The sequence below is a fragment of the Ovis aries genome, chromosome 6, assembly GCF_016772045.2.
Source record: "Ovis aries strain OAR_USU_Benz2616 breed Rambouillet chromosome 6, ARS-UI_Ramb_v3.0, whole genome shotgun sequence".
NCBI lineage: Eukaryota > Metazoa > Chordata > Mammalia > Artiodactyla > Bovidae > Ovis > Ovis aries.
In genome coordinates, this window is record NC_056059.1 from 35,420,014 (window position 1) to 35,447,931 (window position 27,918).

Here is a 27,918-nt window from a genome sequence, read left to right on the forward strand (position 1 = left end):
TCCTCACATCCGAGCTGGTCACCTTTGAGACTGTCATTCTCTTCAGTGGTGTCTCGGGGACTTCTTATAGCCAAGTCACTGCTATGTTGGCTTGTTTCTTTCCAGAAACCAAACCAGACTAGGGACTGGTTTCTAAATCCTAAGGTTCTTCTTACTTTCTCTCTCATGCCTATTGAGGCTGTTTCATTTCCTTCTTTTTGAGGGGAGTAACAATCCATTTGCAATCCATTTACAATCCATTCTCAGCTCTTGAGTTTAAAATTAGGATATTGACCAAGCTTTGATGTAGAGGTTGCATGCCCACCCAGGTGCTCTCTCTCTTTCTAAACCTTCACTCTTGGAGGGGTGGGCTAACCCCTCAGAACCAGCATTACTGTTAAGAGATGGTGAGGAGGGCAAGGCTCTACTGTGCTCAGGTACTTCCTATGAAGGAAAATGTATGCTTTGAGCCCCAGATTGGTGCCTTCCTTCATCTCCTGTGAACTCGAGGGTGCAGCCAACGTTGAATCACCCAGACCTTGAGTTTCTGCCTATTGACACCAGACCCACCCCATGAATGTGAGGATAGGCCTTTCTAGGCTCTTGGTATTTTTGCTAGCAAACAAGCAAACTATTTTGAGCACTACTATGGAGGAAATCTTATCAGCCAACTGCAGGGCTCAGTTTCACTAAAGGGCTTATTTTTCCTCCAGTGATGGAGGACTCCTGGTTGTTCTACCATCAGCTCTGCCTTGCACTGTGGTTATCCACTTTCCTCAGATTAAGAATAGGCACGTACAAGTAATGGGGTCACATATTTCACTTCAACTGGTTTTTCCAAGTTATTAAATACATTTTTCAGCAGCAAAACCAAACTGGGTATTTATAGAAGAAGGAAATGGCAACCCACGCCAGTATTCTTGCATGGAGAATCCCATGGACAGAGGACCCTGGCAGGTACAGTCCATGGGGTTGCAAAGAGTCGGACATGACTGAGCGACTTTCATTTACTTCACTTCACTTCAAGGATTTGCAAAAGAGATGTAAAATTCTGATTCAGAGGGAAAACCTTCAGAAAATGCCTGTCTTGCCTGAGTCGGAGCCTAGTGATGACCTTGACTCTTCCTGTGGAGTTTCCAGTAGTTTTCTCCCTATATGAAGGGAGGAATCTCTTCAAGTGCCCCTGAGGTTTTCACCAATCATCCTAGAGCTGCAGGTCGAGCTCTGGACTTGTACCCTTCCTTCCAGATCATCAAAAGGGATTGGTCTCCCTTCCCCGTACTCACCAGAGTACATGATTTAGTCCAGGGAGTCCTCTGCCTCAGGCAGGGCAAAATCCCTCGAGACAAGTTCCCACAGGCCTGGATGACCAAGGTCTACCCCAGGGGATTTGTGTATGTCACTCACTCTTTTCTACCTTTGATCTATGATGGTGGTGGTTTAGTCCCTAAGTCGTGTCTGACTCTTGCTACCCCATGAGCTATAACCTACCAAGCTCCTCTGTCCATGAGATTTTCCAGGCAAGAATACTTGAGTGGTTTGCCATTCCCTCCTCCAGGGGATCTTCCCGATGCAAGGACTGAACCCAGGACTCCTGCATTGCAGGCAGATTCTTTACCAACGGAGCTACCAGGGAAACTCATATAATTTGATAAATAAAATGCTGTCCTACTGAGATGATCCTAAAAAGATTAAACTCTCCAGGCTATTCTAATTGGGAGAAAAACACCAACCTGAAATTCCTGAAAAGTTTCAGGAAGGAAAGTCTAGATGTTTGGGATGACAGGAGGGCAGTAAGAACCAAGATGGCTGACCCAATAGTAGTAAAAATTAGTCCAGGTGCCAGGACTCCAAATTCAAAGCAATAGCCTTTAAAAGAAGCATGTGGAGGAAAATATAAAGCCTTTGATAGCCACATTTCTTATATGCAAAGTAATCTGACTTTCTTAACCCCCACATAACCCTCCAATCCTGCTCGTACAAAAACTCAGACAGGGGTCCCTAGCGGGCTTCTGGTTAGGATTCCAGGACTGTGATGTGTGAAAGAAAGTGAAAGTGAAAGTCACTGAGTCACGTCTAACTCTTTGCGATCCCATGGACTATATAGTCCATGGCAATCTCCAGGCCAGAATACTGGAGTGGATAGCCTTTCCCTTCTCCAGGGGATCTTCCCAACCCAGGGATAAAACCCAGGTCTCCTGCATTGCAAATGGATTCTTTACCAGCTGAGCCACAAGGGAAGCCCTGTGATCCTGGTTCAGTACCTGGTCAGGGAACTAAGAGCCTACAAGCCATGTGACATGGCCAATAAATAAATAACAAAAGCTCAGGATCAGAGATTGTCATTTTTGTACATTTGAAAGTCATTAACCAAATTGTAGAGGATATATATCCTGTGGTGCCAAATACATATGCTTTGTGAAGAACTTTATCTAGAGCCTACTGCTGGTTTATAGTTCTGGATTTAAAAGATGCTTTTTACTACATAGCCCTGAGTCCCAAGAATTGTTTCCCTGCGAATGGGATGATCCAGAGACTAATATAAAGCAATATTTTTTGGATGGTATTGCCACAAGGATTTTAGCATGCCCCTCCCTGCTGCTGCCTATTTTGGGGGAAGCCTTAGCCAAGAATTCAGGGATCTCCAATTAATGGAGTTTTAATTCAATATGTGGATGATATACTAATTGCTAGTAAAATTAAGGGAGCTTCAGACCAAAATATAATCTTCACTTTAAACTTGTTGGTAGACCAGGAATATAAAAGCATACATTTTCAACCAATTTTAAGATATATACAATTTGAATTATCAAAAGGGCAAACAGATTTACTGCAAATAGAAGGAAAGTATTACCTAGAGTAGCCGTACTCACTACCAGATGGCAATTGTGTGGATTCTGGGGAATGGCAGGGTTTTGTCATATTGGGATTCCCAAGTTTGGACTTACGGCTCAGCGCTTATATGAGGCTCTTAAAAGGAAATGACAGTGAGCCTTTAAGATGGAACTTTTAACGTTTTACTGGAGGTTTTATTCAGGGTAACTGGGGAAGAGTAAAAAAAAATGGATCCATACTAAAAAGGAAGACGTAAAACTTATATTTGCATATTTCTTGCATGTAGGAAATTGAGTCCACTGAAACACTATTAGAGCTAATATGCAAATATAGCAAGGTTGCAATATATGAGAAATAGTTTTGTTTATACACATTAGAAACTACTCAAAAATTGAAACCAAGAGAGCAATTCCATTCACATTAGTATCAAAATAATCATATCCTCATGAAACATTTAACAAAGGAATTACAAAAATTACAAAATATCATGGAAAGAACTTAAAGGTGACATAAATAAATGAAAAGTGTTTACCAATTAGAAAACTTAACATTGTTAGATCAATTTGGTGAGTATTGCCATCCTATCTCTTAAACACAATCTTGATCAAAATCCCAGCTGGCTTTTTCGCAGAAATTTTAAGCTTAAAATTCATATGGGAAATGCAAGTAACTCAGAATAGCCAAAGCATACTGAGGGAAAAAAAATAGAGCACTCTGTACTTACCCTATCCAATTTCAAAGCATACTACAAAACTACATTAATTAAGACTTGCATTTGGCTTAATTAATTAGATAGAGATCAATGGATCAAAGTTAGAGTCCAGAAATAAACCTTTACATTTATATTCTGTTGATTTTTGTCAAGAGTGCCCAGCACTTTAAAGGAGAAAAGAAAACTCTTTTCAAGACCAGACAAATAGATAGCCACATGCCAACAAATGAAGTTGAACTGCTATCTTAAGCCAGATATGAAAATTAACCAAATGACAGGTCAAAGCTCTCAAAGGAAGAGCTAAAACTCTAAACCTCTTGAAAGCATAGACAAATATCTTTACTACTTGGGAACCTTTTCTAGTATAACAAGATAAGAGAGAGAAAGGCACATAGACTGAAAATAAGTAAATTATATTTACCTGCAGAAAACATGTTTTATGTGGAAGATTGTGATGTATTTACAAAAATATTTTGGAGGTAATGAGTGAATTTAGCCATCTTGTAACATATAAAGTACAAAAATAACCCTCTTGTTTTTCTTTGTACTAACTAAAATACTTAAATATATAAAATTTTAAAATTTCTATTCATGTGAAAGCACCAGAAGTAATCTAAAAAGAGACACTGTGGATCAGAAGAAAATATTTGACAAAGACAAAAAAAAAATCCAAAAAATATAACAAATTCCTACCAATAAGTAATATAAAGACAAAAAAGTAGAACACTGAAAAATGGATAAACTACTTGAACAAACATTTTATACAAAGAGATACTAATGTCTGTTATACATGTAAAAAGGTCAGTCTTGTCAACATCAAGAAAATGCAAATTAAGATCATAATGGAATAATACTTTATACCTCCAAAAAGCAAACATTGAGGATTTGACAGTCTCATGTGTTCAGAGGAGATAGAGAATTGGAATCTCATACATACTACTGGTGGAATTATAAAGTGGCACAACCACTCTGAAAACCAATGTATTAATATCATGTAAAAATGAACTTGGAATCCTCTGATCCCGTGGTTAGATAAACACTTTAGAGAAACCATAGCACGTATGTACCAGGAATCATGTGTCTGAGTATTTATAGCAGTATTATTCATAATTATCAAAGCTTAAAAGTAGTTTCAATGTCCATTTACCACAGAATGGTGAAATACATTCTGAAATATTTACACATAGATTTATTCATCAATACTTAAACTTGTGATGCAAGCAAGTTATAGAAATAATACCATGTGATGCTCTTTTCTTACATAAAGCTAAAAAATAAATCAATTTTTTATCAAATATCACACAATTTTAAGTATCCTTTAAGAATAGCATAAAAATAAATCCTGCCTTACAGAAAGATTCAGTTAATTGCTCTGCTGATCCATCTCTCATCAATTAGGCCATATAGTACCTATAACTTTTCTCAAGGCCATTTCTAAAAAACTTTGTTTATATCCAGGCATGTATGCTCACTCTCTTCAACATATAAGATAATAGAGGAATGTGAATTGACCATTCTCCAAGGAGGCTAAGAAACTGTAACAACATTAAAGTAGGTCATTTGCCAAAAATGCCATGATCAGACAAAAATGGCTTTTATTAAAGTACCTATTTTTAGTTGACATTCTGACAGAAACCATCCAAAATGATATTTAAAGATATTCCACACCTCAAGGAATCTTAAATTGAAGATATATATTAATGTTACAAATTAAGTTGTAGGGGAATGGAGAGTTAAATATTAATAGTTAAATGAGTATAGATGCAAAAAAATTATTTGCAATTTTATAAAAATAATTTATTAAACAAATCATATGAGAAAGAAAATTATCTAACATAAATGGATGAAACTTAGTTGCTATAAGCAGAAGGCTGGAAAATGTTTTTACTGTGCTTATAAATCTGAAAAATTATTTTTCTAATTTTTAATGGAATGAGACTGGAATATATAGATACTATTTGGGAAAACAAAAATCAGCCTCACTTCTGGTTGTAATACCAGTTATTTTATTATAAGAGAGATCCTATACTAAACTGTAAGAAAGTTCTTAATAACTATATAACTATATAACTTAATAACTATATAATAACAATAACTATATAATTGAATGATTGGATTATATGATTTTTTCATTCTTAGGTTTATATTTCTATCATTTTCCCTGTATATAAATATAATAAGATACATATTCCAGCTCATTTGTAACTGAGACTATTTTTCTTGAAGGTAGAGGCAGAAATGATTTACAGAGTAGCAAAGCTCATGACTGTAACATCAAACAAAAGAGCCTCTTGATGAGGGTGAAAAAGGAAAGTGAAAAATCTGGCTTAAAAACAACATTCAAAAAACTAAGATCATGGCATCTGCTCTCATCACTTCATGGAGAATAGATGGAGAAAAAGTGGGAACAGTGACAGACTTTATTTTCTTGAGCTTCAAAATCACTGCGGATGGTGACGGCAGCCACGAAATTAGGAGATGCTTGCTCCTTGGAAGGAAAGCTATGACACACCTAGACAGCATATTAAAAAGCAGAGACATCACTGTGCTGACAAAGGCCTATAGAATAAAAGTTTTTCCAGTAGTCATGTACAGATATGAGATTTGGACCATAAAGAAGGCTGAGTGCCGAAGAATTGATGCTTCTGAGATGCTTGAGAGTTCTTTGGATTGCAAGGAGATCAAACCGGTCAACCCCCCAAAGGAAATCAACCCCGAATATTCATTGGAAGGAATGATGCTGACGCTCCAGTACTTTGACCACCTGGTGCAAAGAGCCAACTCATTGGAAAAAACCCTGGTGCTGGGAAAGATTGAGAGCAGAGGAGAAGGAGGAGACAAAAGATGAGATGGTTGGATGGCATCACTGACTCAACAGACATGAGTTTGAGCAAACCCCAGGAGATAGTGAAGGACAGGGAAGCCTGGCATGCTGCAGTCCATGGGGTTGCAAAGAGTTGGACACAACTGAGCAACTGAACAGCAACAAATGAGTTCAAATCAGTATGAGACGTATGTTAGCAAATCACTAGAATATAAGAAATCTATGCTGCTTAAAATTATTAAAATAATACAACAATCAACCTAAATGTTAAAAACCAAAGAAGGAGCACATTTTTCCCCAGAGTCACTAAATATCTGCTTTGAAATATTTAGGTCTTCTACAAATAAAGCTGACTCAGTCATTCATCTATCTAAGGCAGATAAATTGAGCATTATACAGCTTATTGTGCAAGGTTCTTTTGAATGAGAAGTTTGACAATTCAGTTCCGTAAAGACATAAAAAGACATGTTAGCAAATTTTGTTCAAGTGTGTTGATACTTGGAAAAATAATGTGAAACAAAGAACTGGCAAAAACAGGTAACAAAAATTTAAAAATTAAAGACTACAATAAAGGGATATTTTAAAAATAGATTTTTCATGCAAATCCACTGATTATCCTAATTACAGAGAATGATTAACTTCAGCTGAAGCCCAGTTAAATTGTCTGTTATGTTAGCATTGGCTGAATGATTATGGAGGGGACAGTATGAGGCAGGAAAAAAGTACCACTGTCACTATATAACCTGGGTTTTTGGGGAAAAAAAAGATGATAGAAAGATAGCTAGATATTGTTTGTGAGAGTAAATCAGCATCACCTGCAGTGATTGTTTAAAACTCTTAATAGTAAAACCATTTCTTGACTAAAATAGTGTAGTAGGCAAAAAAGCAGATCAGTAGATTGCTTATGGCCCAGCAATCTTTGATCCAGTGTAAATTGGGAGAACTATCAACAGCCAAAGAGTCCCTGGTGTGACTCATAATTAGGTTTATGCTACCAATGAAATAAGCTCATTAAGGGATATTAAATATGTAAATATAATTTTAAAACCGAATAATTTGAAAATATAAGTTTTAAAATAGAAAATTCAGCATGGTGAAATGGTGACAGGCAAGTTTAAAAGCAATGTAATGATCCCAGACAAGCATTTTGCTTAAATCTAGAAATCCTTTGTACCTTTCCAGACTGATTATGGCAAACAGAGAGCAGTTTCTTTGAAGTGTTGAGCTTTCTGTGGGGTCCTAACCCTCCAAACAGCAGACTGCATTTGGGATTCTCTTTAAGGGTAATAACTTGCTTTTGTGCAGCAACATGTACTGGAAAAGGCTTGTATTGATCCTTTGGATTTTCCAAGTTAATAGGCAAAAGATTTGTTTGAGGGAAAAGCAGACATCTTTGGCTATTTATGAACATGAGATGCACTTGCAGAACTTAAAAAAGTAATGATAGAAGAAGATTCTATTTTGATTCAGACAACTTGAAGTCTTGTGGTTAATGAACTAAGAAAAGCAATGTAAATAAACAGTCATTCTATTTTGAAACATTTTAGAAATCCAGTCTTCCAAGGAGCCAGTGAAAACACTAAATTAAAAAATCCATGAGTTGGTCACTTGCCGTTTGCTGTGCACACTGACCAAACCATGGCCCACACATATCCATTCTTATCCTGAGTTGAGAGTGGACTGAAGCAACAAAGGATTCATTTAAATAATGACCAGGACACATATTTTTCTTAAGAAATAGAAAACACCAATCTAAAAAGATTAATGTAATGTATTTATACTAGTCCTTAAAATTCAGATTAATAAATTGCTTGTCATCCTGTTCATAGAAGACAGTGTTTAAAGGTTTATATTCACACCCTGTGATTTGAATTGACACAATACCATGAAAATACCAATTCCTGAGACTATACACTAGAAATCAAAGTCAACCAGCAAAATTCCCACCATAAACTAGCCAATGGTATGCAATTTTCTTTTGTAAATTGGATAAGATTTTGTACTTGGGGAGACTATGTATTTACAATAAATTTAATAATGTTACCTACCTCACAAATTGTCGTGAGATTAAGTGACTTAATATATTTAAAACAGTTGCTGCTGCTGCTAACGACTACATGATTCAGAGAGTTCAATAGGATATTTTTATGAAGGGAATAGATACCTATATAGCTGTATATATGTATGTATAAATCTCCCACTTTGTTTTTTGCCTCGTACAGTAGTAGAGATCGCTCCTTTTTCTTCTCTAATGACCTGATAAATTCATCTTAACCGTAAATGCTTATGTATATCAGGTCAATACAAAAGATTAATATTCTTGTGGTTCAATGCATATGATGAAGCTTAGCTCTCAGAAGAAATATATTCCAGATGTCTCTATAATCCCAAGAAGACATGAACCTAAATACTTCCCAAATGTTATGTAATCTTTATAGGAATCTTTATTTTCATTGGGCTTCCCTTGTGGCTCAGCTGGTAAAGAATCTGTCTGCAATGCAGGAGACCTGGGTTTATCCCTGCGTTGGGAAGACCCCTGGAGAAGGTAAAGACTACCCACTCCAGTATTCTGACCTAGAGAATTTCATAGACTGAATAGATTAGGATTTAGAGGTAGTGCACAAATTACAAAAGAGAAAGTAGTCCAAAGGAAATATACAATGTGAAAGAAATATTAACAGAGCTTGGAAGTATTTATATTTAGTGAAAAGATTCTTATTATGTAAATCAAGCACAAATAAAGCATTAGACATTTTATATTTAGTTTTGGCAGTTAGTCCAAAAGATAAGCCCATCTTGATAATAATCTCCTTAAGAAAATGACTATTTTCAAATTTTAAAAATTGTGGTTCATTTTATTTTAGTGTAATATAGCGGTGGCGGCAGCCAGTGCACTAAGCGCAGGGGGCAGGCGGTGGCCGAGAACTATCCCACATCCGAGGTCAGGGCAGCGGCCTAGAATGCCAGGCTGCGACGGCGCAGGAAAGGCTGAGAAGAGCTACCCCATGTCTGAGGCCAGGGGCGGCAGCCGAGAGGAGCCACCCCGTGACTGAGCAACCCCATGTCCAAGGAGTGGTGGCTGTGCGGGTGCAGGAGGGCCTAGAGGAGCCATTCCACGTTGAAGGTCAGGAAGGGCGGCAGGAGGAGATACTCCTCATCCAAGGTACGGAGCAGCAGCTGTGCTTTGCTGGAGCAGCCATGAAGAGATACCCCATGCCCAAGGTAAGAGAAACCCAAGTCAGATGGTAGGTGTTACAAGAGGGCATCAGAGGGCAGACACACTGAAACCATATTCACAGAAAACTAGTCAGTCTAATCACACTAGGACCACAGCCTTGTCTAACTCCATGAAACTAAGCCGTGCCTGCAGGGCAACCCAAGATGGGCGGGTCATGGTGGAGAGGTCTGACACAATGTGGTCCACTGGAGAAGGGAATGGCAAACCACTTCAGTATTCTTGCCTTGAGAACCCCATGAACAGTATGAAAAGGCAAAATGATAGGATACTGAAAGAGGAACTCCCCAGGACAGTAGGTGCCCAATATGCTACTGGAGGTCAGTGGAGAAATAACTCCAGAAAGAATGAAGGGATGGAGCCAAAGCAAAAACAATACCCAGCTGTGGATGTGACTGGTGATAGAAGCAAGGTCCAATGCCATAAAGAGTAATATTGCATAGGAATGTGGAATGTCAGGTCCATGAATCAAGGCAAATTGGAAGTGGTCAAACAGGAGATGGCAAGAGTGAACATCAACATTCTAGGAATCAGCGAAATAAAATGGACTGGAATGGGTGAATTTAACTCAGATGACCATTTTATCTACTACTGCAGGCAGGAATCCCTCAGAAGAAATGGAGTAGCCATCATGGTCAACAAAAGAGTCTGAAATGCAGTTCTTGGATGCAATCTCAAAAACAACAGAATGATCTCTGTTCATTTCCAAGGCAAACCATTCAATATCACAGTAATCCAAGTCTATGCCCCAACCAGTAACACTGAAGAAGCTGAAGTTGAACGGTTCTATGAAGACCTACAAGACCTTTTAGAACTAACACCCCCAAAAGATGTCCTTTTCATTATAGGGGACTGGAATGCAAAAGTAGGAAGTCAAGAAACACCTGGAGTAACAGGCAAATTTTGGCTTGGAACGCGGAATGAAGCAGGGCAAAGACTAATAGAGTTATGCCAAGAAAATGCTCTGGTCATAGCAAACACCCTCTTCCAACAACACAAGAGAAGACTATACACATGGACATCACCAGATGGTCAACACCTAAATCAGATTGTTATATTCTTTTCAGCCAAAGATGGAGAAGCTCTATACAGTCAACAAAAACAAGACCAGGAGCTGACTGTGGCTCAGATCATGAACTCCTTATTACCAAATTCAGACTTAAATTGAAGAAAGTAGGGAAAACCGCTAGACCATTCAGGTATGACCTAAATCAAATCCCTTATGATTATACAACGGAAGTGAGAAATAGATTTAAGGGCCTAGATCTGATAGATAGAGTGCCTGATGAACTATGGAATGAGGTTCGTGACACTGTACAGGAGACAGGGATCAAGACCATCCCCATGGAAAAGAAATGCAAAAAAGCAAAATGGCTGTCTGGGGAGGCCTTACCAATAGCTGTGAAAAGAAGAGAGGCAAAAGCAAAGGAGAAAAGGAAAGATATAAGCATCTGAATGCAGAGTTCCAGAGAACAGCAAGAAGAGAAAAGAAAGCCTTCTTCAGCAATCAATGCAAAGAAATAGAGGAAAAGAACAGAATGGGAAAGACTAGAGAGCTCTTCAAGAAAATTAGAGATATCAAGGGAACATTTCATGCAAAGATGGGCTCGATAAAGGACAGAAATGGTATGGACCTAACAGAAGCAGAAGATATTAAGAAAAGGTGGCAAGAATACACAGAAGAACTGTGCAAAAAGATCTTCACGACCCAGATAATCATGATGGTGTGATCACTCGTCTAGAGCCAGACATCCTGGAATGTGAAGTCAAGTGGGCCTTAGAAAGCATCACTACGAACAAAACTAGTAGAGGTGATGGAATTCCAGTTGAGCTGTTTCAAATCCTGAAAGATGATGCTGTGAAAGTGCTGCACTCAATATGCCAGCAAGTTTGGAAAACTCAGCAGTGGCCACAGGACTGGAAAAGGTCAGTTTGCATTCCAATTCCAAAGAAAGGCAATGCCAAAGAATGCTCAAACTACCGCACAATTGCACTCATCTCACATGCTAGTAAAGTAATGCTCAAAATTCTCCAAGCCAGGCTTCAGCAATATGTGAACCGTGAACTTCCTGATGTTCAAGCTGGTTTTAGAAAAGGCAGAGGAACCAGAGATCAAATTGCCAACATCCTCTGGATCATGGAAAAAGCAAGAGAGTTCCAGAAAAACATCTATTTCTGCTTTATTGACTATGCCAAAGCCTTTGACTGTGTGGATCACAATAAACTGTGGAAAATTCTGAAAGAGATGGGAATACAGACCACCTGACCTGCCTCTTGAGAAATCTGAATGCAGGCCAGGAAGCAGCAGTTAGAACTGGACATGGAACAACAGACTGGTGCCAAATAGGAAAAGGAGTATGTCAAAGCTGTATATTGTCACTCTGCTTATTTAACTTATATGCAGAGTACATCATGAGAAACGCTGGGCTGGAAGAAACACAAGCTGGAATCAAGATTGCCAGGAGAAATATCAATAACCTGAGATATGCAGATGACACCACCCTTATGGCAGAAAGTGAAGAGGAACTAAAGAGCCTCTTGGTGAAAGTAAAAGAGGAGAGTGAAAAAGTTGACTTAAAGCTCAACATTCAGAAAATGAAGATCATGACATCCGGTCCTATCACTTCATGGGAAATAGATGGGGAAACAGTGTAAACAGTGTCAGACTTTGTTTTGGGGGGCTCCCAAATCACTGCAGATGGTGATTGCAGCCATGAAATTAAAAGACACTTACTCCTTGGAAGAAAAGTTATTAGCAGCCTAGATAGCATATTCAAAAGCAGAGACATTCCTTTGCCGAGTAAGGTTCGTCTGGTCAAAGCTATGGTTTTTCCAGTAGTCATGTATGAATGTGAGAGTTGGACTGTGAAGAAGGCTGAGTGCCAAAGAATTGATGCTTTTGAACTGTGGTGTTGGAGAAGACTCTTGAGAGTCCCTTGGACTGCAAGGAGATCCAACCAGTCCATGCTGAAGGAGATCAGCCCTGGGATTTCTTTGGAAGGAATGATGCTAAAGCTGAAATTCCAGTACTTTGGCCACCTCATGCGAAGAGTTGACTCATTGGAAAAGACTTTGATGCTGGGAGGGATTGGGGGCAGAAGAAGAAGGGGACAACAGAGGATGAGATGGCTGGATGGCATCACTGACTCGATGGACGTGAGTCTGAGTGATCTCCGGGAGTTGGTGTTGGACAGGGAGGTTGGCGTGCTGCGATTCATGGGGTCGCAAAGAGTCGGACACGACTGAGCGACTGAACTGCACTGAATACCTTTATATAGCCCATCCATTTTCTAAAGTCTGTATAATATTTAAACTGCGATAGAAGTATTATAAAAGTTTTATAGAAGTATTTTATAAAATATTATAGAAGTTTTATAAAAGAATCATAGAAATATTTGAAACAGATCTTGAGAGGCAATCATGAAAATCTCAGATGATAGGAAATTTCTGATAGTTGCATTTTCTGGTTAATTTAGGTTTTAAGAAAAATAAAAAAACCTTTTATATACCATCCTTTGCAATGAATGTCTTTTGTCAGGCACCACTGATTTGCCTTCCATGGTGGGCACAATGTAGTGAATATAATTGTGTTTTTAATGACATATGCTCAGAGTCACAAATTATTGTGTATATATAATAATAATAATAATAGTAGTAATTTTCAGTGTAAAATTTTAGGAGAATGAGCTGAGGGTGCCCCCTGCCCAAGATATGCATGGAGTTTGCCTTTTGGACCAAACCTATTTTTCAAGTGGTAAAGCCAATGATAGAATATTCTTAAGAGGTACATAACATATGCATTTTTATAAGAAGCAATTATTAAAGGAACCTTAAACTTTTTTTCATACATTTGTTTTATTTTACCTCATTTTATGTTATTGTTGTTTTCCCCATCCTGTGACTTGAGTGTTTCAGGGATATTGTAAACTCTACTCCAGTAGGTGTCAGGCTTTCCCACTGTGCAAACTGCAGAGCCTCAGGAAAGGCAGGCTAATAGATGCTGTGATGCTTAATGCTATACTTAAACCAGTTGTTCCTGGAAACTGACTCTTTTAGCATCCCCCCCAAGTAACACATTTTTAAATTAACTTCATATTTAAGTAAACAAAGTATACAAACACTTCTCATCTCATCACCTGGATTACATAAGCACTCCTTAAAATCTGGCATGTATCATACAATGTGTATTTATATATTCAGCAGCAACTTAGTGAGTAAAAATAGCACAGAAATAAAAGAAAATGATTAACAAGAAAAAATTGAGATGCGGAATATACTTTAGTATTTTCACTGGCAATAATGTAGTAGATACATTTATTTCTCAAGGACATAAATGGTGTGTTTCCTTTTAGATATTTACAGCATGAGAGAATAATCCCCTTGGATGCTGCTAGGCCTTTGATAAGAACTTTGCAAACTACACATGTTACAGACTGAATGTTTGTGTCCCCCTCCAATTCCATTTGTTGACATCCAGATGCCCATTATGATAGTATTGAGAGATGGGGCTTTGGGAGTTATTAGGTGTAAGTTATTAGTGCCCCTATAACAGAAGCCCTAGAGAGATCCCTCATCCCTTCCACCATGTGGGGGTAAAATGAGAACTTAGAAACCTGAAAAAAAAGCCCTCATTGACCATGCTAGCAACCTGTTCCTGGGCTTCCAGCTTCCAGAACTGAGAAATAAATTTCTGTTGTTTATAAGCCACCCAGTCTTTCATTTTGTTATAATAGCCTGAATGGACTAAGATGTTATCTGAATTTAACTGACCAGATTTTTCACATCTAAAACCTCAGAATTTGCAGAATTAAGCAGAAAAATGCTTATTATGATAAACAATAGAATTAATTAGATGGTTAGTTTTTGTGATTTTAAACCATTAAATTTTAAAATTATATTTAAAATTTATATTTACAAGTGGTCTAATTAATAAAAGACTTGTCATATTTATTATTTTAGACATACTGTGCTATGCTTAGTCGCTCAGTTGTGTCTGACTCTTTGTGACCCCATGGGCAGCCCGTCAGTCTGCCCAGTCCATGGAGATTCTCCAGGCAAGAATACTGGGGTGGGTTGCCATGCCCTCCTCTAAGGGATCTTCCTAACCCAGGGATTGAACTCAGGTCTCCCGTGTTGCGGGCAGATTCTTTACTGACTGAGCCACCAGGAAAGCCCTTAGACATACTAGAAATCATAATTTATTTAACTTGAGCCACCTGTTTGTACTTAAAGCAAGTTATATAGCTTTTAGAAAGAGTAAACAAATGAAATTCTAAAATAATCAAGTTTCCAGTAAACTCAGCAAATGAAGTATTCATCTTGTTTCATAGTCAACTTTTCCCTTCTGGCCTTTTCAATAACATTTTACAATATTTATGGCTATTCTCTATGCAAAATAAAATACAGTGGCAACAAGAGAGTGGGAAACTCAGAGCCAGCTCTGATTTCTGCCCTCTCTCCCTTTTCCTTTTCATTTAAAAAAAAAAGAGAAAACCCCTCAATTGATTATCCATATTTTTATAGTTCTCATATTTTCCAAACTTATGTCTCTAGCCTTGATCTCTGCTTCAAACTCCAAATCCATCCAATAAGCTGTCATTCCACAGAATTTTATTTGGCTTTTTCTATGTGCATGGCACTTATGTTAGCAGCTGAAAAGAATAATAATTGAAAAGGGCAAGGTTCCTATTATCACAGGGTGTATTTTTGACATGAAAAAATATAAAATACATGGATGTCTGTATTAATAAACCCAATAATTTCAAATAAATGCTTTAAAAAGTAAAGGTGATAAGGATGGCAATTTGACATTGGGTTGTCAGAGAAGGTTTGCTTGAGAGAGGGACACCAATGCTAGAGTTGCATGAAGAAAAAGAATCCATCATTCAAAATACTGAAGTTAGAGCATTCTATCAAGAGCAAACAGGAAATTTCCTTGAGATAAATATTAACTTGACATGGTCAGTAACCAGAAGGAAGCCCACTGTGGCTGGAGAAAATGAAGTAGAGTGAACTTGGAGCATGGTGGAAATTTAGATCGTAAAGATGGGGGGTCATGAGCAAACCCAGTGTGCATAGTGAGGATTTAGAATTTTATTCTATAGGTAACAGAAAGCTACCAAGTGAATTTGAGCATGTGAGCAAAATACCAAGTTTCACCGATTTTTAAGACACATCTCTGAAATCAGGAATATGTTTTGAAATCAATGGTATCTTTTAGTCACTGTTGGTCAGACAGTAGGTATTATTACTGCTTTGCATTGGAGAAGGAAATGGCAACCCACTCCAGTGTTCTTGCCTGGAGAATCCCAGGGACAGGGGAGCCTGGAAGGCTGCCGTCTATGGGGTCGCATAGAGTCGGACACGACTGAAGCGACTTAGCAGCAACAGCAGCAGCAGAAATAGCTAAACCAGTTTTATTTATATTTTCATTTCAAGGGGCATAAGTGATATATAATAAAACTCTAAGAGATAAATCTAAAAACTTTAATGTCATACTTTCTTATTAGTACATAAGATAATGCATCACAGTATATGAATTCTTACATTCAATGAAATTTATTAACCTGAGTTAAAAAGTTTAAATGCCTTGAAGTGAAGTGAAAGTCGCTCAGTTGTGTCGAAGTCTTTGTGACCCCATGGACTATACAGTCTGTAGAATTCTCCAGACCAGAACACTGGAGTGGGTAGCCTTTCCCTTCTCCAGGAGATCTTCCCAACCCAGGGATGGAACCCAGGTTTCCTGCATTGTAGGCAGATTCTTTACCTGCTGAGCTATCAGGGGAGACAATTTTTCAAAACCTCAGGTTATCTCTATTTTCACTTGCAATCCCTAGCCCTTTTCAGTGTTTTTCAGATGGCTACCACTGTTTCAGCATCAAATCCAAACTGAAAATATCCAGGCACAGCATTATCCAATAGAACTTTCTGCAACAATGCAAATACTCTGTGTCTACACTGTCCCATATGGCAGCCACTAGCCCCAGGTGAACAGAGTGCTAGACCATGTAACTAGTGTGACTGAGGAACTGAGTTTTTAATTTCACTTAATTTAATTTTAAATAGACACCTGTGCTTAGTGGCTATCACAGTAGAGAGTGCATGTCTAGAAGAAGAGAAACCTCGAGTGTCAAGAGTGGGCAAGTTTTCCCTTGAGGTCCCCCTGTGGTTTTTCCCAGGTGTCTCTTTGGTCAAAAGCTGGTCACATGCCTACTTCTAAGTCAAACATTGCCAAGGGAAACCATTTCCACAGTTTGCTTAAAATTATCAGGATTCAGTGCGGGCGCAGTGGCCCTGGCCCTGGCAGCACCTGGGTGGGAGCGGGTGGCCGGGCACAGAGGGACTCAGAGGAGCCGAGTTCTATGTCAAACACACAATGTTCTACACCAAATTTACTCAATAAAAAAGTTTGAAAGATCTCACACGTGTGAAGGCAAGAGTGGAAATGTGGCCACGGTGAGAGATTGGTGGTGGATGATGGTGGTAAGAATGGGATGGTATGGTAAAGGTGGAGAGAGGCTAAGGGTTTGAAGGATGGTGGAGAGGACATTGAGACTTCTCAATTGATTATATAAAGGCCAGGGGAGAAAATGTAGAAGACACACCAAAGGTTTCCAGTTACGGAACTAGCCAGTCACTGAGATGAAGATCCAAGTACACATGTGCAGGCGTTGGGACTGTGAGAGAAGTTATTAGGTAGGCAGCTGATGGCTCTTGATATCTCATTTTGATATGTTCTGAATGAACATATCTTCATTCAGAATGTTGGTCCCCATTTTGATTCCACATCAGTATTTGTGATGCAGTCTTTTTTCCTCCCCATGCCCTCCTGGACTGCAGGTTCCATGAGGGCAGAGCAGGTGGGAGTTTGTTTTCACTGTTTTACTCTCAGCACAAGCACAATGCTGGGGACGTATTGAAAGCTGAAAGTGTTAGTTGCTCAGTCACGTCTGACTCTTTGCTACCCCAGCAACTGTAGCCTGTATTAGTCCTCAGCAAATATTGGCTCACTGCATAGATACACTAATTCTAATTTCTCCTTTTTATCCTGCCTGTTTAAAAGTGCTTGGTCACTGACCAACCTCCGTTGTGCTAGACAGGAAACCACAACTTTGGTGGGGCCAGGAGTTCTGTGGTGCTAAGATGAGACAAAATACAAGATGAGACAAGAACATGCCAGAAAAATTCTACTGATGTAACTATTCCTTTTAAGTGGAATTACTATAAAATTCCAAGAGTAGTAGGGGAAAACCCCCAAAAGCTAAAGATGAGATTATCTCCAGTCAATCAGGTTTTCTTATACAGAAATAATAATTCTTTAGGAAGGATTTGTTTATATATTCACATATGGATCCATAAACTTTACATTCAGTTCATTAAATATTGTGTACTTATTATAAACCAAATACTTTACTAGCAATGAAAATATGTCCCTAAATGCAAGGAGATCAGATATATAATTATAATACACCACTGTAAGTGTGGCGAAAGAATTCAGAATATATGTACAGTCAGAGAGCCCACCTGACTGAGTCTGAGAAGGCTTCCTGGAGGTATTGTTATTAGGTATAAAAGAAGTAGGTAATAGGAAAATAAGACTATGCTAGCCAGAAGTACAAACAGGGACCAGAGATGGGTTTAACAAAGTATACTGTGGACTAGAAAACTACACGTTTTAGTGGCCAGAAAGTGACAGAAGATGAGGCTGGGGAGATAGGCGAGAGCCAGGTCAAGGATGGTATTGTGTGACTGACTGGGTAATGAGTCTGGACCCTATTATGGAGCAAAGAATATGGAGCCACTGAAGCCTCAGAAGTGGGAAAATATACTGGCCACTTGTTTTTTCCAGTTAGGATAGTAGACTGTGTTCGCTGAGGGAGTATAATGTAGGGATAGAATGCTTTGTCTCTGAAGACAGTCAGCCTGGGTTTGCATTTTCGCCCTGCAATTTACTAGCTAAGTGACCCTGGTTAAGTTTCTTAATCTCTCCATAATGAAATAGTAAAAGAATCTTCATAGAATTACAGCGATGTTTAAAGGATTGAAAATTATGTATTTTCATGTATACACACACACATATACACACACTCAGAATAGTACAGTACTAGGGAAAATACCATAAAGTGTTTGCTACTATTATTGTTTGTTAATCAAATGAAAATATGAAAGATCTCTTTTGACCTTGTTAAGGTTTCTTTCATCAGCACTGTGTCCATAAGAGATGGGCCTAAATTTTCTCTAAACCATTATCAATTGCATGGCTTAGTGAGTAAGAAGTCTGGGACTTAATGAAAAGTTTACCAAAAGGAAACCTCAGGACCTCCCTGGTGGTCCAGTGGTGTATAACTCGGTGCTCCAATGCAGAGAGTTTCACCTCTGGTTGGGGAACTGAGATCCTGCATGCTGCATGGTTCAGCCAAAATGAAATAGAACCTCAGCTCTCCAGGACTTCAGGATGTAGACTTTCTAAGTTGTTGTTTTTCAGTCCTCCACTGTCTCCTGGAGTTTGTTCAAGACTCTCTAAGTACATGTGTGCTAAGGTGCTTCAGTCATGTCTGACTGTGCAACCCTATGGACTGTACTCTGCCAGGCTCCTCTTTCCATGGGTTTCTCCAGGCAGGAATACTGGAGTGGGTTGCCTTTATCTTCTCCAGGGGGTTCTCCCAACCCAGGGATCAAACCTGCATCTCTTGCATCTCCTGCACTGGCAGGAGGGTCCTTTACCTCTAAAGCCACCTGGGGAGCCCCAGAAATAAGATTATTGTCATTGGAAAATCCAAGGGATGGAGTTCAGCTCAGCAGGTTATAACTTTAATGTCTTGTTTCTTCCTAACATATAGTGAATTTTTAAAAATCTGAGACATGTTGGTGCTTACTTTTTATAGAAAATATTCCTTGGAAGCAGGAATTATTTTAAAAATTCTCGATTTCCCCAGAGATCAGTACAATGTTAGGCACATAATAGGCAATATATAAAAATCATCAAATAAGTAGGTGTTCATAAGCTTTGACAGTGAGGTCTCTGGGTAAAACAATTAGCATGTATCTAGTATTCATCAAGTTATCAATTACTACTTCTAATTATGAAACAACTATATGCCATTTCTATATGCCATGTAAAACTTTAAAAAGTATTTTAACTAGAACTGTTTCGTTTTTCTTTTGGTTGTATTTACTAGTCTATTGAAAAATCTTGACACACATCTCTAAAAAGTTCAAGTCATTTTCTATGAGTGCTTTCTATACAACTTATTTAAAAAAAATAAATCATAGAATATTACAAAATATTAATAGAGATGATTTTATAAGTGACTATGACTCTCAATAGTTTACATTTTACTATTATTTGATAGTCCATATTCTGTTGTTCATAAATGTGAGAAAGTTTAATTTATATCTGTTAAAATGTCTGTTATAGACAAAGTATATCCATCCCAAGTTAAACATTTTGTAATCTGTAGTGTTTATTTTATAGTACATTGGCATGTTCTCCATTCCAAGTTAATGTTTTTAGTTAAAATCACATTTACTTCCATATTTAAAAAATTCTATAACCTTTGAAATACAGTGAAAATGGAATTAAATAAATACAAATCTATTGGTTTATATTCCCAGTGTGTCCTCATCTTTATATCAAGAACATCTTTATATCATTAACACAATGCCTTTCATATAGCAGGTGTAAGTTGCTATTATTAACTTGAATTAGTTTATATAGTCAGGTATTTAACTCAAGCTTCCAAGGCATTATTTGGTGTCTTGAAATTTTTATTATAAGCAAAAGATATTTGAAAGTTTAATTTCATAATGCTAAACATCTAGTATTCCAAACATAGAAATAATTTTGGACAATAAATGAATAGAACATTGACTTGCATTTCTCAGTGTTTTGTTCTTGTTTTTTGGGCCTTTTAAAAAAGTCTTCTTTAATGATACTATTTTAAGCTTTGTTTTATTGTTTTGTTTCAACAATTCAAATTGAATTTTCTCTAATTTTAAATCAAAATCAATTTGAAAAATTGGCCTTTCTAATCAACACATTAATAATAATAGCATAACTCAGTATAACAGTACTAGTAAAATATGATTTGTTGAGCACCCATTCTGTGAGAAGTATGTGTCTAAGCACATTTCATTACTTTGAATCTTGCATGATAACCCTGCAAAGTTTGTGTTTTTATCTGTATTTCCTATCTGTATTTTACAAATGAAGAAACTTAGATTCAGGAACATCACTTGACTTGCTCAAGTCAAGGATCTAGACAGTACGGGAGCCAGGATTCCAATCCATCTATGCTTGGTGTGTTCTTGATAACTGTTTAATTTCCACAGCACCAGACTGTTTAAATTTTTAAATCTGTTCACACCTTAACTATATTGACATTTTTTTCTTTCACCTTGTGGGTATAATTCTGAGCACAAACAGCATATGCTTGATGTGAGTTAACTAACAAGTCACTGTAGGGTTACACTGTAGGGTTAGTGACCATCTCCAGTTAAAGTACCTCTATTTAGTAACTTGGACCACTTCAATTAAAACAAATTGTTGCATTTCGTTTGTTCAGCTTTTCCTTTTAAGATAAGGTAATGCTCAATTCCCTCATCTAACTGACATATGATCTGGTTTCCTCTTGAACATAAAATCCTTTCTGGAAATGAGACTGTTTAACTGTTAGCTTGCAATCTTATAAGCCATATCATTAGAAAGGGGGAAAAAAAAGAATTTTCTTACTTTCCTCTAGTTGTTTCAAAACTTGATTTTTGTTTGCTGATTCTTTGGCTTCCAGGGTGGTCACCTCTGCTGAGATACGTTTCCCGCGGCGATCGATTTCCCACGCCTCCAACTGAGTTTGGAGAAATGCCTTGTTCATCCGTCTTTCTGGCAAAGCTCTGAAGAAATTTCAGGGTGGAGTTGGAAAGAATCACTGACTCTGCTTTAGGACTGAACTTGAGGGTAGATTCCGTCTGGAGGGCAAGAGTTCGTAACTTCAGCATCCCTTCTTCTGTCTTCTCTGTGGGTGTGAGAGTTTGTTTTCTCACACCCTCAGGAGATGCACTTGTCTCTGAGGCCAGTGGTATTGATTTCAGAAGACTGTCTTCAGAAGTGTTGGAATCAGGAGCTGTGGCCACCTCAGTTGATGTGATCTGGGGTGTTGGCAGCACCTGGAGACTTTGTCCTTTGTTTGGAGGAACTGAAGCAGAGGTCGCATTCTTCTGGGAATTCTCATCCTCAGTTGTAGTCCAAGCGTGCATAGGGCCATTAAGCCCAAAGCCTCCACTCCATAAACTAGAAAGCAGGATAAATAGCCTTACTCCTTTCATTTCAGTAGTTTGAAGCTAGAAAGCTCAAGTACAATTGGGGGATAAAGTCCTTCTAGCCTTTCTGACAGCTGCTTCCACACTGAATCTGCTAAGAGAGAGGTTTGCCAATTTGAGATGTGAAGAGGAAACAGGTTTCTATGTATTGTAGTGGACTCAGGAAGTTTGATTTCCTGTTTCTGTAGGTTCTGTGTGATCTGTGACCTCTGGTAGGATGATCTATGGAAGCAGTAAAGCGTGTCCGACGAAGCTGAGGGTAAATGGAAAAACACAGGCAATGATTATCAGGAAAACCCATGAAAGAAACCTTCCCAGGTCCACATATTTCATGTGTTGTTCAGTTTTGAAGAGGAATTTCATGGTGATAATGGAATTTTGTTTGGATGGGTTAAGTCAAAGAGTTTACATTTTGTTCTACTATGCAAGGAAGTTGAGAAAAAAAAATGTGATACTTCCTTTCAATGGTGCCACATCCAGAGAGCCACGTTTTGTTTAAGGACATATACGCATGCACACGCACAAATGAAAACTTGGTCTGCAGTGCCTCTGCCCTTTCACACAGCACAGGCTGAATTGTGAAAAAATAAAAACATATCCCTATTTTTCTATCTACACTTTAGCTGTAGCATTATTTGAAGTCAATCTCAATGATGATAATAAAAAAGAAAAGCATAACTTACTGAATTATGTGAGTATACAAGAAACTCGCTTTAAATTTTGCTCTCAAAATTCCTATTAGAACCAATTAATGGAATGAAGCATCAGAAATTTAATTCTTCTATTTTCTAATGCTTATCTTCTCATGGTTGAGACTGATTGGTATTTTACCACTAAAAAAGGATGAAGAAAGAGTGGACTCATATGGAAATAAATTAAAGTGGAATCATACATATTAGTTTTTTTTATTTTTACTGTAGTGACAAATGTATCAGCAGAAGAAAATAGGGAATTGCATTGATCAGAGACTTTTCAATGGTGGTTTTCCCAGTAGAGATGCTTCATGGGATTTATGATTTCACTGTTCCGACAAATGTCTGATTCTCAGGCTTCCATTAAGCTCTCTGAACTATAAAAAAATTTTCCATAGCATACCCTTCGGACATATAAGTAACAAACTAGAATAGTTCATCCATCCGTATGTTTCTACTCTCTTTCATTCATTCAGTAATAACCCAGATCACCAGTCAGCTTTAGTGAGGTGCTCTCTTAGATGCTGAGATTATGAAGCAAGAATATTCTTGGGTCTCAGTGTACTTGTGTTCTGTTATATATTACCTGAAGGCTAGATCTCTGTGTAATTAATCTTTTTGTCAACTTCAATGCCTGGTATTAAGTTCTTGTTAAATATTCAGTCTTGTAATGTTTTCTTTCAGAACCAAAAAACTGGAAACCTCATGACTATTTTGTTATATATTATTATAGATATATACATCCTTTATACATGGGGTTGCAAAGAGTCCAGGGGGTTACAAAGAGTCAGACACAACTGAGCGACTGAACAACAACAGATATACATTCTTGTCTCTAATCCTACATACAGGACACCAGGTTTTGAAAGAAGACCTAAATTTCCTCTGAACTACTAACTTTTTGGTCTTAATACATTTCCCCCCTTCATTTCTGTCATTCTCTTATACAAGCTATTGTTGACATTTAGATAAGATCGGGTGCATTCAGAGTGTTATGGCTGTAGACTGTTGTTGACATTCACAGAGTATATAACATGAGGTTATTTAAACTACTGACACACATTAGTCAGCAGCAACCCAACTGACTTTGATATGTAGTATCAAAAAACATCTGTTTCTCAGATATATCACAGAGCAACTAACTAACTTTGCATTTGTAAAGGAGCAAATAGGTTCAGTGCAGACAATCCAGGCAGCAATTACTTACTAAAAAGAGTGATGAAATGCATAATTTTCACAACACAAGCATAGTTGTCAGTATTAAGAAAAAGACATTACAGCTTCTTTATCTGGAAAAGACACAAGCAACTATCTTTGACTTAGAACAGAATAGTAATTAGAAAGCTCTAAGTGAAGTATTTCTATTTAGTGTACAATTTTAAATCATTTTCTTAGATTTAGTAAAAGTGGATGAAGAGACCATCCTGAAAGTTTAAGAAATAATCAGAATAATGACACACATACAATTTTTTTGTTTCTATGATTTGAAAAAAAAAAAAAAACATTGGTCCTATTCAGGACAAATGAACTTGAGTGGTAAAGGGTCACACTCATTGGATCTATAAGAGATAACAAATGGCTCTCAAATGGTAATAAAAACTGAGCTGAGCTGAAGCAATTCATTTCTCCTCCTGTAACATATTGACCAATAATGATTTTTGTTACCCCTATCCTAGCTTACAAGTGACCTTGTGATCAGAAGGCTAAAGGTTCTGTATCTCATTATCAGTCCAATAAGCCATCTTCTGCTGTAACTCCCTAGAGAATCACCATCTCATCTGAGGGATTTAGATGTATGGATTAGTCCTTAATTGGAGACATAAAGTAAGTATCTATACTTAAGAAACTGTCAGAAGTCTAGCCTCAAATTCTGCTTTTTAAACTCATTAATATTCATCAACTAACAATTAAGAATAATAATATTCCTGGAATTAATGCATAAATATTCAGCCATTCTTCTAATTACTACAAAAACTATCCCTGGATTAAACTATATTGTCAGAGTTTTTACACCTGGACCCAGTCATTTTGCTATACCCCTGTGGTTGCTAAATTGTTTAAGTTACATTGTTTTACTCTATTGCCAGTTTTGTTCATTGAGTAATTTATAAGAAGTGAAGTGAAGTTGCTCAGTCGTGTCAAACTCTTTGAGACCCCATGGACTATAGCCTACCAGGCTCCTCTGTCCATGGGATTTTCCAGGCAACAGTACTGGAGTGGATTGCCATTTCCTTCTCCAGGGGATCTTCCCGACCCAGGGATCGAACCCAGGTCTCCCACATTGTGGACAGATGCTTTACCATCTGAGCCACCAGGGAAGTGCTAATTTATAAGAAAGCAACTATAAAACTCATTATATTGTGTACTACAAATAGATCGGAGAAGGCAATGGCACCCCACTCCAGTACTTTTGCCTGGAAAATCCCATGGACGGAGGAGCCTGGTAGGCTGCAGTCCATGTGGTCGCTGAGGGTCAGACACGACTGAGTGACTTCACTTTCACTTTTCACTTTCATGCATTGGAGTAGGAAATGGCAACCCACTCCAGTGTTGTTGCCTGGAGAATCCCAGGGATGGGGGAGCCTGGTGGGCTGCCGTCTATGGGGTTGCACAGAGTCGGACACGACTGATGCAACTTAGCAGCAGCAGCAACAAATAGATGGGGAAACAGTGGCAACAGTGTCAGACTTAATTTTTCTGGGCTCCAAAATCACTGTAGATGGTGATTGCAGCCATGAAATTAAAAGATGCTTACTCCTGGGAAGGAAAGTTATGACCAACCTAGACAGCATATTCAAAAGCAGAGACATTACTTTGCCAACAAGTCCGTTTGCTCAAACTCATGTCCATCGAGTCAGTGATATCATCCAGCCATCTCATCCTCTGTCGTCCCCTTCTCCTCCTGCCCCCAACCCCTCCCAGCGTCAGAGTCTTTTCCAGTGAGTCAGTTCGTCAAATCAGGTGGCCAAAGTACTGGAGTTTCAGCTTCAGCATCAGTCCTTCCAATGAACATTCAGGACTGATTTCCTTTAGGATTGATGGGTTGATATCCTTGCATTCTAAGGGACTCTCAAGAGTCTTCTCTAACACCAGAGTTCAAAATAATCAATTCTTTGGCACCCAACTTTCTTTATAATCCAACTCTCACATCTATACATGACTCCTGGAAAAACCATAGCTTTGACTATACAGACCTTTGTCAGATTTGTAGATAGTGCTATGTATTATTTAAAAGCCGTTTTATGGCTGCAAGAGTTATTGTCCTCTATAAAATATTGGGAGCAGGGAATAGCTTCAACTAGATTAACAGGGTTTCTTGGCAGCATCTTTCTTTCTCACAAAGAAATTCTTATCTTTAACATAGTATAAAATTTTGAAAATAATACTTCACTATAGCCCTTCTCCATAAGTTGGAACTGTCATGCCAAGTAAGTATTTAAGTCTCATTTTACTGATGGAAAATCAAGCTTAAAGAATTTAAGTAACCTCCTAAAGTAGCACATTGTTAATTGATGCATAGTATGTCCAATTCTTTATTGTGCCCATTTTGCATGAAATGTTCCCTTGGTATCTCTAAATTTCTTGAAGAGATCTCTTCTTTGCATTGATCACTGAGGAAGGCTTTCTCATCTCTCTTTGCTATTCTTTGGAACTCTGCGTTCAAATGGGTATATCTTTCCTTTTCCTCTTTGCCTTTAGCTTCTCTTCTTTTTTCAGCTATTTGTAAGGCCTCATCAGACAACCATTTTGCTTTTTTTGCATTTCTTTTTATTGGGGATGGTCTTGATCACTGCCGGTTTTACAGTGTCAGGAACTTCCATCCATAGTTCTTCAGGCTCTCTATTAGATCTAATCCCTTGAATCTATTTGCCACTTCCACTGTATAATCGTCAATTTATTAAGAAGAGGTGGCAAGAATACACAGATCAATTATACCACAAAGATCTCCACGACCCATATAACCATGATGGTATGGTTACTCACCTAGACCCAGACATCCTGGAATGCGAAGTCAATTGGGCCTTAGGAAAAATCACTACAAACAAAGCTAGTGGGGATGAGGGAATTCCCGTTGAGCTATTTCAAATCCTAAAATATGATGCTTTGAAAGTGTTGCACTCAGCAAATTTGGAAAACTCATCAGTGGCCACAGGACTGGAAAAGGTCAATTTTCATTCCAATCCCAAAGGCAATGCCAAAGAATGCTCAAATCACTGCACAATTGCATTCATCTCACATGCTAGCAAAGTAATGTTCGAAATTCTCCAAGCCAGGCTTCAACAGTATGTGAATCATGAACTTCCAGATGATCAAGCTGGATTTAGAAAAGGCATAGGATCCAGAGATCAAATTGCCAACATCCGTTGCATCATCAAAAAAGCAAGAGATTTCCAGAAGCACATCTCAGTTCAGTCACTCAGTCGTGTCTGACTCCTTGCAACCCCATGGACTATAGCACGCCAGGCATGCCTGTCCATCACCATCTCCTGGAGTTTACTTAGACTCATGTCCATTGAGTAGGTGATGCCATCCACCATCTCATCCTCTGTGGTCCCCTTCTCCTCCCACCTTCAATCTTGCATCAGGGTCTTTTCCAATGAGTCAGTTCTTTGCATCAGGTGGCCAAAGTATTGGAGTTTCAGCTTCAGCATCAATCTTTCCAATGAATATTCAGGACTGATTTCATTTAGGATGTACTGGTTGGATCTCCTTGCTTGCCAAGGGATTCTCAAGAGTCTTATCCAATACCACAGTTCAAAAACATCCATTCTTAGGTGCTCATCTTTCTTTATATTCCAATTCTCAGGTCCATGTATGACTAAAAACATCTACTTTGGCTTTATTGACTATGCCAAAGATTTTGACTGAGTGGATCGCAACAAACTGTGGAAAATTCCTGAAGAGATAAGAATACCAGGCTGCCTTACCTGCCTCCTGAGAAATCTGTATGCATGTCAAAAAGCAACAGTTAAAGCTAGACATGGAACAAAAAAATGTTTCCAAATATGTAAAGGCTGTATATGCAGCCTATTTATTTAATTTATATGCAGAGGACATTATGCAAAATGGAGAGCTGGATGAAGCACAAGCTGAAATCAAGATTGCCAGAAGTATCAGTAATCTCAGATATGCAGATGACCCCACCCTTATGGCTGAAAGCAAAAAAGAACTGAAGAGCCTCTTTTTGGAAGTGAAAGAGGAGAGTGAAAAAGTTGGCTTAAAACTCAACATTCAGAAAACTAAGATCATGGCATCTAGTCCCATCACTTCATGGCAAATAGATGGTGAAAAAATGGGAACAGTGACAGACTTTATTTTCTTGGGC

General features: G+C 38.2%; 1 protein-coding gene across 2 annotated transcripts in view; it reads right to left on the minus strand.

Moving 5' to 3' along the window:
• The window catches only part of MMRN1 (multimerin 1), a 104,644-nt gene that overhangs the window by 61,132 nt on the left and 15,594 nt on the right, over nt 1-27,918 (minus strand). For both annotated transcript variants that reach the window (XM_012179683.5, XM_012179682.5), the window contains exon 2: nt 21,317-22,153. In XM_012179683.5, the coding sequence (XP_012035073.2) occupies nt 21,317-21,906 (590 nt within the window). In that variant the 5' untranslated portion in view covers nt 21,907-22,153. The remainder of the gene's footprint in view (nt 1-21,316; nt 22,154-27,918) is intronic.